The 12,112-nt window shown below is 48.1% G+C and overlaps 1 protein-coding gene across 3 annotated transcripts in view; it reads right to left on the reverse strand.

The window, feature by feature from the left end:
- PDSS1 (decaprenyl diphosphate synthase subunit 1) overlaps positions 1 to 8,774 on the reverse strand; it is a 46,093-nt gene extending 37,319 nt beyond the window's left edge. For all 3 annotated transcript variants that reach the window (XM_055147457.1, XM_055147456.1, XM_055147458.1), the window contains exons 1-3: positions 8,643 to 8,774; positions 5,931 to 5,995; positions 4,461 to 4,578 (exon numbers count right to left, since the gene is read on the reverse strand). In XM_055147457.1, the coding sequence (XP_055003432.1) occupies positions 4,461 to 4,578; positions 5,931 to 5,995; positions 8,643 to 8,774 (315 nt within the window). The remainder of the gene's footprint in view (positions 1 to 4,460; positions 4,579 to 5,930; positions 5,996 to 8,642) is intronic.
- Between the last annotated feature and the right edge of the window lie 3,338 nt (positions 8,775 to 12,112).

Below are 12,112 nucleotides of genomic sequence, written 5' to 3' on the forward strand. Positions count from 1 at the left end.
AGGCCCGCCCGGGCTCAGCGGGGGCACTCAGGGCCACCCTGGGTGGTGCCTTGCTACACAGAAGACCTGCATTCTGTCCCTGGGCACTTTTCCGGGGAGATATTGTTTTATAGAGTATGAGGGATTCGATAAGAAACACAATGAGAGGCTGTACAGTGAGGAGTTTAGGAAAGGGGGAGTGGAGTGCGGGTTCAAAAAAAGCAAATGTTTAACGGAGGAGAAAAGCTTCGACCTGGGCTGAGGGCAAAGCAGGAGCAGATCTGTGAGGGGCAGAGAGCAACCTGCAGACAAGGGAACATGCCTGCCACACCTGCCGCTGGGGTGCTGGCTGGAGGGACTTAGGATGGAGCTCTCAAAACACAGTGGGGGCTGAGCATAAGCCCAGTGGACACCTGGCCAAGCTCAGGTGACCACCGTGCCACGATCCAGTCAGTGCAGGAGGCCGTCAGCGACTCAGCACAAAGGCTGCACTAAAGTTACAACAGGGGCTGGAGCGACAGTACAGCAGGGCGGGCATTTGTCTTGCACGCGGTTGACCTGGGTTCAATCCCCAGCATCCCACAGGGTCCCCAAAGCATTCAGGAATAATTCCTATGACCCCTCAGCATCACCGGGTTTGACCCAAGAGAGACAAAACAACAACAACAGTTATAACAGTCCAAATTCTGAGAGGATCCGGAAGGAGGAAGGAAAACCACCTCAACACTGCACAGAGTGTGGGGACAGTGACCCTGGGAGAACAGAGCAGACCCTGCTGGCTCAGGCTGAGAAGGGCGACAAGGGTGGCGATGCAAGGGCAAGAGGCAGGTGAGGAGCATGATGGAGGGGTCGGAGGCACTTCCCATGGTTCCTGGGCGATACCCGGAGAAACATGAAAGCACAATTAGCAGGTGAAATGAAGTTCAAATGGTATTTATTTCAAACTTTCAGTTTGAAAGTCATGGGCAGTGCATGGAGTTACCAGCCTGATGTCTGGGTAATCCAATCTGAAATGGAATTATTTGGGAGGGACCAGATGAAAAGAAACTTATTTTTTAGAGACAAGAGAGGCAGGCAAATTTATTTATTTATTTATTTATTTATTTGCTTTTTGGGTCACACCGAGCGATGCTCAGGGATTACTCCTGGCTCTGCACTCAAGAATTACTCCTGGCGGTGCTTGGGGGACCATATGGGATGCCGGGGATCGAACCCGGGTCGGCTGCATGCAAAGCAAACACCCTACCCGCTGTGCTATCGCTCCTGCCCCGAGGCAGGCAAATTTAAAGGGAATGGGGAAAGAGGTGACTGACTGGGGTCTGAGGAGCAAACTGAGGGATCCTCAAGGATGAAGGGATAAAGAAAAGGGCAGAAGCCGAGGTAAGCTTCATGGGAGTGGGAAAGTATTCACAGTAGTAGCACTGTCATCCCACTGTTCATCGATTTGCTCGAGCGGGCACCAGTAACGTCTCCATTGTGAGACTTGTTGTTACTGTTTTTGGCATATCAAATATGCCACAAGTATCTTGCCAGTATCCCGTGCGGGCGGGATACTCTCGGTAGCTGGTCTGGCTCAAAAAACATAACAGAAGCCAAAACCCCCAAGTTTTGGCCCTTGGAGCAGTGTTTCCTAATCAGGGACCATGTGGTCCTGGAAAAGCTGAATGTGAAGAAACCAGAGCAGATAAGAGAGATCAGACAATAAGAAAGGAGGGTTTGCAAATAGAGAGAACAGGCTTTTGCCAGCGTAGTTCCTATAGAAGGCCTCCAGCAAAAGTGCCAATTGGTGGCGGGGGGGAGGGGAGAGTGTGCTTGGCAACTTAGTGTAAAGGGTATAAAGGCACTACTCTGGACAGGAAAAGGAACAGTTCTTTCATCAAAGCTGGAGGGTGCAGCCTCCACTCTACCTGGCATACCAAAAGTAAGTGTGGGGCAGGGACTAGAGGACAGCAGACAACAGTGAAGAAAGCTGGCAGGTGGGGGGAAGACCTGGAGACATTCTTTAGATGTTCTCACTCTGCAACAGCCTCTTCTAAGTGGGAACCTGTCCAGAGCACCCTGGGGGTGTTTGCCGCTCAAGAAACCTTTGAGAGGGACTGGAGTGATGGTGTAGTGGGTGGGGGGTTTGCCTTGCACGTGGCCAACTTGGGTTCAATCCTCAGCACCTTACATGATCTTCTGAGCACTGCTAGGAGTGATCACTGAGTGCAGAGCCAGGAGGAAGTCCTGAGCACTTTAGTTGTGATGCTGCCCCCCACCCCCCCCGCAAAAATGGGAAACATTTATTTTTATTTTATTTATTTATTTTTTTACTTTTGGGGTCACACCCGGCTATGCTCAGGGGTTACTCCTGGCTCATGCACTCAGGAATTACTCCTGGTGGTGCTCAGGAGACCCTATGGGATGCTGGGAATCGAACCTGGGTCAGCCACGTGCAGAGCAAATGCCCTACTCACTGTGCTATTGCTCCAGCCCCAAATAGGAAACATTTAAAGGCTGAAACAATAGTATAGCAGGTGGGGCACACACAGCTGACCCGAGTTTCATCCCCAGCATCCCACAGAACCCCCTGGCCTACTGGGAGTAATTTCTGAGTCAGGAGTAACTGCTGAGCACCATCATATGTGGTCCCCAAAACAAAAACGAACATCAAAAAAAGGAATGTTTCTTTTGCGGCCCCGCGCGAGATCGACCCCGGAGGCAACTGAACCACTTTGGACACGAGCGGCGCCCCCAAAATGCCTCCAAACTGTGTGCTCGGAGCTTCTGGCCCAGGCGCTGCCAGCGAGTGATGCAATTACCAAAAGAATTTTCCTTGGACTTCATACAGAAATCCAAAACCGCTATCGCAGCCGCGCGACCTAATATCTCTTGATTGTCAGAAACGTGTAAATGTTCCTTTTTGGCAGGGTTTAACGTGGGGGGAAACTCCAAACAATAGTACTAAGTTTTTTGTTAAAGGGTAAAAGATTGTAGCGATAGAATTTTAGGCAGAATTTTCCCTGGACTTTATATAGAAACCCAAAATCGCGCGGCCGCGGCAGCCTAATGTCATCTAATCATCAGCAATATGAAATGGTTCCTTTGTAATGGGTTGGACTTTGGGGGGACCATAATAGGGTTAAAGTTTGTAGCGACGTGTAATTTCTGGCTGTACTTTCCCTGGACTTTATACAGAAATTCAAAGCCGCGAGGCTGCTGCCATGGCCGCGCAACCTATTGTCATTTAATCATCACCAATATGAAATGGTTCCCTTTTAACGGGTCGGACTTTGGTGGGAAATCCTAACAAGAATAGTAAGTCTTTTGCTGAAATATTGAAGGCCACCAAAGTGGTAGCCATCTCTATAGACTGAACTAAGCCATATCCCCACGCCGGCTGAGAAGAAATATCCTTCTTTCTCAGGAAGAAACTCGGCGTGGCGTTAACCATAGTATGATGTCCATTAAGCTGACACGGACCTGGTGGCGTGGGAATCGGATACAAGGGAATAAATTATTATGTACTTGGAACAGCGGGACACTGATGGAATCTTGAGCCGGGGCCGATACCAGCGTATTACTTTTGGTTCCAGAAACTGCTTGCAGACATTCTACCAGACTATCAACTAAGGCAGAGCCCCACGCAGGCTGATGACGAGAAATAACCATCTCTTTTGGTTTGTTTTCCCTTTGTCAGGCAGCATGGTGATTACTAAACAGGCGTGATCTCGGTGGCGCGGGACGAGGGGGGAAAAAAATAGAAAAGTTATGTAACAAACAGCGGGACTTAATATCTCTACATTCTCAGCAATGGAGAGCCATCAAATGCTTCCTTGACAGTGGGACTGTCTTCTCTTTTTTGGGGGGAAACCCTAGCAACAATAGTGAATTATGTGTTGAAACATGGACTGTAACCAAGATAAAGCGTAAACAAAGTGAAACTTATCACTTACAAGGGCGGGGACTGGGGGGGCGGGAGGGGGCGGGAGGTATAATGGGGTGGTTGGTGATGGAATATGGGCATGGGTGAAGGGAAGGGTGTTTGAGTACTGTATAACTGACATAATCCTGAGAACTTTGTAACCCTCCACATGGTGATTCAATAAAATTTAAATTAAAAAAAAAAAAAAAAGGAATGTTTGAGGGTCCAGTTCTAATTCAGTCATAGGGCACTAGCATTGGAAACTGGACAGACTCAGATCAAGTTTGCCATGACACAGTATTAACTTCACAGCATCATCAGCGCTGCATTACCTTGGGCTGGAGTATGTTTGGCACTTCAAAGCCTTACCTGGTTGATGCCTGGCACCACATGCTCTGCAGAGAATCACCGAATGCAGCCCTGGATACCCCCGAGCACTGCTAGAGTGACCCCAGCCATCCCGAGCACTGCAGGGTCCGGCTGCATCCTCCCCTCGTCACATCAAACCTACAGACGGACCTACCGAGAATCACCAGGAAGGATGCTGAGGAAGCCGCGGCGCCTGGAGGAATCTTACCTTCTGAATGTCCTCGTACAGGCCTGCCAAGTCCCTCCACGCCAGTTTAAAGGGATCGCTGTGCTTCTCACCACTCTGTGTTCTACAACAGCATGTGGCCGAGGTTGTATGATGGAATCTGGGACAAGCCAAAAAAAAAAGCACACGATGGAAGTTAGAACACTATCCCATCAAGCATAATCACAAATTTTTTCAAGTAAGAATTATATACACATGTGCATATACACTGATGTGGAGGTGAGGTGGAGGAGACAGAAGTCTTCATTTTTTTGTTTCTGTTTTGGGGCTGTACCCAGCTGTGCTCAGGCTTTACTCCTGGCTCTGCACTCAAGAATGACTCCTGGTGGGCTCAGGGGGAACCAAACAAGAGTTCTGGGGGTCAAATCTGGGTTGACTGCATGAAAGGCTAGTGCTCTATCTTCTGTATTATCTTTTTGGCCCAGAGATGGAAAATTTAAATCCCCAAACCTGCTGGAACTAAAGACAAATTTGAAAAGGTCATTATAATTCATTAAGGAACAGAATTCTGTTCTGGCTGACATATCCACATTTCACTCTTTTGGGGGTGATGGTGGTGGGGACTTTGAAATGGTGTTCAGGCGTGGTGGGGGGCCATTTCCTGTTGAGTTGCCTGCCTTATGCAAGCTGGACAGTTCAGGGCTGGGGCCACAGTTCAGGGCTGGGGCCACCAGGGCTGAACAGAGTTGCTGGAGACCGAACTTGGGCATGCAAGTCCTTGGAGCCATCTCTCCAGTCCCACTCTGGCCAAAGCAATCAATGTTATATCCAGGAAAATGAAAACTAATGGAATCGATGAAAGACTAAACCATGTGCATTGTGCTCGGAATTGATTTAATTTTATACTAGGTTCATTTACCTTTCTTTTTGTTTTTTATTTGGGGGGGGGTCTTGCTCCCTGCTCAGGGTTGACTCCTGGCTCTGTGTTCAGGGATCACTCCAGGCAGGGCTTGAGGGACCATACTGGACCACAGGGGGTACTAGGGATTGAATTGAAGTAGGTAAAATGCCCTACCTGCTTTACTGCCACTCAAGCCCCTGAATGCAGGGGGTCATAATAATCCCTTTATTATGACTTTGTTGTCATAATAGGTTCAATGTTCAAAAAGTGCAATGCACAAGAGTGAACACTGTGGTATTCAATCTATTAGATTGAATACCTCAGCAAACTATTACAGAAATATTCTGGTACTGGGACTGGAGAGATAGCACAGCAGGTAAGGTGCTTACTTTGCACGCTATCAACTAGGCTCAACCCCATATGGTCCCCTGAGTACCACCAGGAGTGATTCTGAGTGCAGAGCCAGAAGTAACCTCTGAAAATTGTCAGGGGTGGCCCAAAAGCAAAAACAAGATAAAAAAAAAAAAAAGAAAAAAAACCCAAAATGAAACACAAATATTCTGGTACTACAGTTAATTGCATTAGTATTTGAGTATGACTTATTAACTTACCGGGATAGACTATAGGTATTTGGAAAGGCAGATGTTAAAATCTTCATGTGATTAATATAGGACATCTGAAAAATAAAAGAATCAAGAAATTTGTAAGATGACTCAGGAAAATCTTGTGTATAATACTGGGCAAGTAAAAGTCCCATATTTATGACAAGGATATATGTTAATCTGTTCATCCATTTCTATGAACTATAAATGTTGTCATAACAGAAAATATAATTAAGGAAAAAAGCAGAAAATAAAACATCTACAATCAATCTCTTCCCCCACAGAAAGTCAATTTCCACATACCTACATCACTTGTATCAGTTTAAATATACATATCACATACCTACATATTTTTCACAAATGAAAGTCATTTCATTTATTTACTTATTTGTTTTTTGGTTTGGGGGCCATACCTGGCAGTACTCGGGGCTTAATCCTGGCTCTGTACTCAAAGATCATTCCTACTGGGGTTCAGGGAGTCATATGCAATGCTAGGGATTGAACACGGGTCAGCCATGTACAACCAAGTACCCCCTGTACTATTCATCTGGTCCCTGAAAGTCACTTAAAAACAATTTATTTCCATTTAACTGATACTGTTAAGAGAATAATAAAAATTAGTGTTATTTACATGTCACTGTCACTGTCATCCCGTTGCTCATCGATTTGTTCGAGCAGGCACCAGTAATGTCTCATTGAGAGACTTATAGTTACTGTTTTTGGCATATCCAATACGCACGGGTAGCTTGCCAGGCTCTGCCTCTCCGGCTCAATACTCTCGGTAGCTTGCCGGGCTCTCCGAGAGGGGAGGAGGAATCAAATTTGGGTCGGCCGAGTGAAAGGCGAACGCCTAACCGCTGTGCTATCGCTCCAGTCCATGACTGACTTAAATTATTTTTAAAAATATATTTATCTTCTAGGATGTTGGTCCACACCTGGTGATGCCCAAGGACCATTACTAGCTAATTTATAAACCTGAGGAGCTGGAAATATGTGCATTGCTAACTAATGCAGTCATTAAATGGATCCATCCCACAAAGCCCTCTCTCAGCTGGTTCTTTTTCCTGTGCAGTCTGTCTACTAGCCCAGCTGCCTTTCTCTCTCCAAATACCCACAGAGGGTAGACTTACATGTAGCAGGACTTAATGAGTTTCTGGACGTTACTGTGGTGTGAAGTAATAGGAATAAAGTATTCCGATCGCATTTCCTTTGTATCTTAATATACGGTATTGTTCAATCTCCGAATAGTTTCAGCCAATTACACAAGCTATTCAATCTTTTATTATAATAAAGGTTTTGTGTTAGATGATTACACCTAACTGTAGATCAATGGTGCTCTGACTTTGTTTAGGCTGGCAAGACTGAGCTATGATGCGAGGTAGGTTAAGTATATTAAATGCATTTTGGCTCAGGATATTTTCTCTTGATAGACTGACCAGTATACAATCCCGTCAATATGTGCCGAAAGACTTGTACTTTGTTGAACTGTAATATGCATCCACTTCGATACAAAGTAGAGCATTACAAAAGTAACATTTGTAATACTAGTAGATGGTCACTGAGGATACTCTGGTGACTGGAGTACCAATTTTCAAAGTCCAAATTCCCGCAGGAGCGACAAGACAGCAGCTTGGGCGTTTGCCTGGCACACTGCTCACTCAGGTTCGATGCCTGGCACCCCATATGGGATCACCCCTTACCTTAGCCCCACCAGGGGTGACCCCATGGAGGAAGCCGTGAGCACGGCCAGGTGTGTCCCCTCAAACAAAAACAAAAAAAGGCCAAACCAAATGAGTCGAGTCTTGAGACTGGTGAAGTCTTTAAGAAAGACGGTGTGTGTGTGTGGGGGGGGGGGAGGCTGGAGCGATAGCACAGCGGGTAGGGCATTTAACTTGCACGTGGCCAACCCCGGTTCAATTCCCAGCATCCTATATGGTCCCCGAGCACCGCCAGGCGTAACTCCTCAGTGCATGAGCCAGGAGTAACCCCTGTGCATCTCCGGGTGTGACCCAAAAAGAAAAACGAAGAAAGAAAGACGGTGGGGCCAGTCTTCAGCTACTGTTCAACAGCCTGGGCCACAGCACTTAGAGGATTGATCACTTCAAAGTGCAGAAGGAATCATTATAAAAACTAGCAGTTTATAGTGGTCAAACGGACCAGAGAGTCGTCCAATTTGGAGGGCACGGGGTTAGGGGGTGGGGAGATGAATCTGGGTCCTAAGGCAACTGGGGAGATTCAGGGTCAGCGCTGAGATTCTGACTTTCCTTCAAGGAATCAAAGGTCAAATGAAAGCGCGAGGTATTAGCACTGGCGACAACGTCCACCGCACCCAGGTATGGTCTTCCCGGAAACCAGCCCTGAAGGACGAAGATCCACCCTCAGCACAAGCGCTGGACTCTCCGCAAGGCCTTGGCCCACTCATGCAAGGCCACCGAGGTCCTTGGTCCGAGCGCTGGCCACTTTTATTTTGCTCAAACGATCCCTCCGAGTCCTGTGTGCAACTGGCAAGGAGCTCGCCGCAGACAAGCCCTCCCGGCTGGACCCGGTCTCCGGAGACGTTGTGCGCTTTCCTCCGACCCCCGCGACGTCTCCCCGGGTCCGGGCTGCGCCCCCGGAGCGTCCCGGCACGCGTGTCGGCGGCGGCGCGGCTCCCATTCATTCCCCGCGCGGCTGTCATTGGCGCCGTGACCTCTGCGCCCCGCCGCGCGCGCCCCCGCTCACCTGCGCGCGCCCGGCAGCTGCGGCGCGCGGCCCCGCCGGCCCCGCTCGGCCGCCGCCGCCGCCCGGCCCGGAGCTCCGAGCCGCTGGCCCCCAGGAGCCGCGGGGCCGCCAGCGCCACCAGCACGAGGCCATGGTCCGAGTCTGAAAGTCGCGGCGGGGCGGGTCCTCCCGAGACCCGGAGCCGGAAACCGGCCACAGGAAGCGCTTCGGCCGCCGCCGCCGCTCGCTCCTCCCCGGGCCGCCCCCGCCGCGCCCCGCCGCGCCCGCCCCTGGGCTCCCCGGGCCTGGGCCCGACCCGCCGGTCCTCCGGAACCCCTCCTCGGCCGGCCCGGGAGCCCCCACATTCACAGCAACAACGACAGCAAAAATGTGTCCGCGGGGTACCGGCTGTTGGCAAGAAACGCCACGGGGCCGCTTAATAGCCACGTTTATGTTTCGGAAGAAATAAGACTCCAAGAATTGGGGGTCCTGTGACCGCCTCGGCCGCTGTGGCAGCTGCTGGCATGGGCGGGGGGCGGGGGCTGCGCAGCACTTTGCGGGTGGGTCACGGGGCGGGAAGGCTGTTGAGCCACGCCCGAAGGTGCTCAGGGCTTAGTCCTGGCTCCGCGGTCACATCACTCCTGGCGGGCTTGGGGGACTCTACGGGGTGCGGGGGTCGAACCGGGTCGGCAGTGAGCGAGGCAAACGCCCACCCCGCTGTACTACCCACGCTCTGCGCCCTGGTGATGCTGCTTTCCACAAATGAGCCAAACTACCCGCAGAGCTACTGTGAATCAACCTGGATTAACCGTTTCTCACCTTTGTTCTCGCTCCTCTGAACGCTTTGCAGAAGTTCCAACATTTACTTGCCCTAGCGTTCCCTTTACAGGAAAAAAAAAAAAAAGAATCACCCCTTTCCCCCGCCTCCCCCAGCCCCATCTAGTGAGCTCTAGGGAGGCCCCAGCTCCCCAGTTGCACGAGGACTGCTACGCCACCCCACCACCAGCCCATGGTTCTGTTCCGGGCGGGGAGTATCTCCCACGCTGGGAAATAGGTCATGGTTTGGTCACATTGGGAAGGTGAGTTTCCCGGGTGTACTGAGAACGAGAAATTGATACCTGTGAATGTTGAACCCCTTGTAGCTTGCCTAGTAAGTCTGGGGAATGTATAGAGTTATTAGTACCCGATATACCCGTTACAAAAGACTTCTTAGCCCTCTAATCGGATCTGAACTTCTGGGTAATGAGAAACTGCGCGTTTATATCTGAAATCCGGGATACAATTCGGCCATTAAACACGTGCACACAAACAGTGCCACGAAAGTCAGCTCAAGCCCCAGAGATACAAAAATAGAAGAAACTTAAACTCTTCTCCAAAAATTCACTCTTCTGAGACCGGCAATTAGGCAGCTGCCATTCCGTTGAGAAATTTTCTTATTCTCAACCATGCTTTTTGCATCAGAATGCAAGTATTGCTGACCGAACTTTTTTTTTTTTAGATATAGTTTTAAACTATCGGTTTTAATGTGAAAGGACAAAGAAGTTTTCTAAAACAAGTTGATTCTATGAGCTACCCCCTGCTTGTTCAAGGGGGAATTGAGCTTACCTGGGCCTGGGGTCTTTGGGACATTGCAAGACATTGGAAGCAAATACTCAGGTGGGTGGGTGTGCTACTAGGATGTATGTGTGAAACTATCAACAGTACTGTACATCACGGTGCCTCAATAAAAATGAGGGAGGGAGGATAGAGGAAGATCCTAAGGCTTTATAGGTATCAATTAGTTGTGTCTCTGATAAATTCAGATACTATAGTTTTTTTACAGCAGAGCCTGGCAAGCTACCTGTGGCGCATACTCGATATACCAAAAACAGTAACAGGGGAGTCCTCATTCCCCTGACCCTGAAAGAGCCCCCAATACACCACTGAGCTACACTAGCATGCAACAGGGACGAATGGAGACGTTATTGGTGCCCACTGGAGCAAATTGATGACAGTGATAACAGTGATACATTTTTCATTAAAATTTTATTTGGCCTGGAGCAATAGCACAGCAGCTAGGGGGTTTTCCTTGCTCCTGGGCAACCCGATTCGATTCCCAGCATCCTATATGGTCCCCTGAGCACCACCAGGAATAATTCCTGAGTGCTAACACCAGAAGAAACCCCTGTGCATTGCCGCCCAAAATAAGCAAAAATAAAATAAAAATTTTAGTAAGGCATTTTGTGTTGTATTTGAAAAAAAAAAATTTTAACTTATGGGACTGAAGCAAGAATACAGCGGGCAGGGCATTTGCTTTGCATGCTACTGACCCAAATCCTGCATCTCGTGATCTCCTGAGCACTGCCAGGAGTAATTCCTGAGCACAAGACCAGGAGTAATCCCTGTGCATCACCCGCGTGGCCCAAAAAGCAAAGTTATGCTAAAACACCTTTTTGGCAGGGTGAGGGACACACCTGGTGATGCTCAGAGGTTACTCCTGACTCTGAACTCAGGAATACTCCTGGCGGCTTGCTCAGGGGAACCATATAAGATGCAGGTAATTGGCTGATTATGCAAGGCAAATGCCCTGCAGCCTGTACTATCGCCCTGGTCCTAAAAATGCTGTTTTTAAAGTGCAGCATAGTGTCTTATTAAGAATTGAATTGTTAGAAATATTATTCATTATTGTAAATTAATTTGGCTAGAAGGTAAAGTTTTTAATGCTAGAAGTTAATTTAAAAAAAATTTGGGAGCCAGCCTTGTGGCTCAGAACGATACAGAGCATGCTTACTTGTGTGAAGCTCTGGTTTGGATCTGCAGCAGCAGCAGCAGCACCACACACACACACACACACACACACACACACACACACACGCACACACACACACACCACCACCACCACCACCACCACCACCACCATCACCACCACCAAAAACAGCAACTCAATAATATTTTTAAAAAGGAAAAAAGATGCTTATTTTTTATTCTAGGAAAAAAATTTTGGCTATTTTATGAAAGAAATTTTATTTAATCTTTTAAATTTAATAATTTTATTTTAAATTTAATGATAATTTAATTTCTAAATTAAATGAAGAAATTAAAAATTGTTAAAATTTCCACAGATATTTTAACACGAGATTACTATGTGCCTCAAAATGTGTGGGTTTTCTATGATGTTAGATGTTTAAGAGTTGATATCTTTTTCTCAAGGAATTTATCATCTGTTTGTAAGCAGCTAAAACAGAGGGCTTCCATGCTACTCAGACTTGAAAGGCTCCAACTTCCCAGTTCTGCCACTTCTCTTTATTTCTGGTTCCTGGAGGGCACCATATCTTTCCTTATCTGGACTCCAGTTTTGAAATGTTAAGATGTGTTTTCAACAGGAGGTTGACCCAGATTTGTAACTCAGCTTTTACCAGGATACAAACAACAGACTAACTTTGCACAAAGCCATTAAGAACAGAGTGTATCCACTGAACACAGTGGCCACTCAACATCTTTATTGCAAACCA

The sequence above is a fragment of the Sorex araneus genome, chromosome 9 (assembly GCF_027595985.1).
Source record: "Sorex araneus isolate mSorAra2 chromosome 9, mSorAra2.pri, whole genome shotgun sequence".
Taxonomy (NCBI): Eukaryota; Metazoa; Chordata; class Mammalia; order Eulipotyphla; family Soricidae; genus Sorex; species Sorex araneus.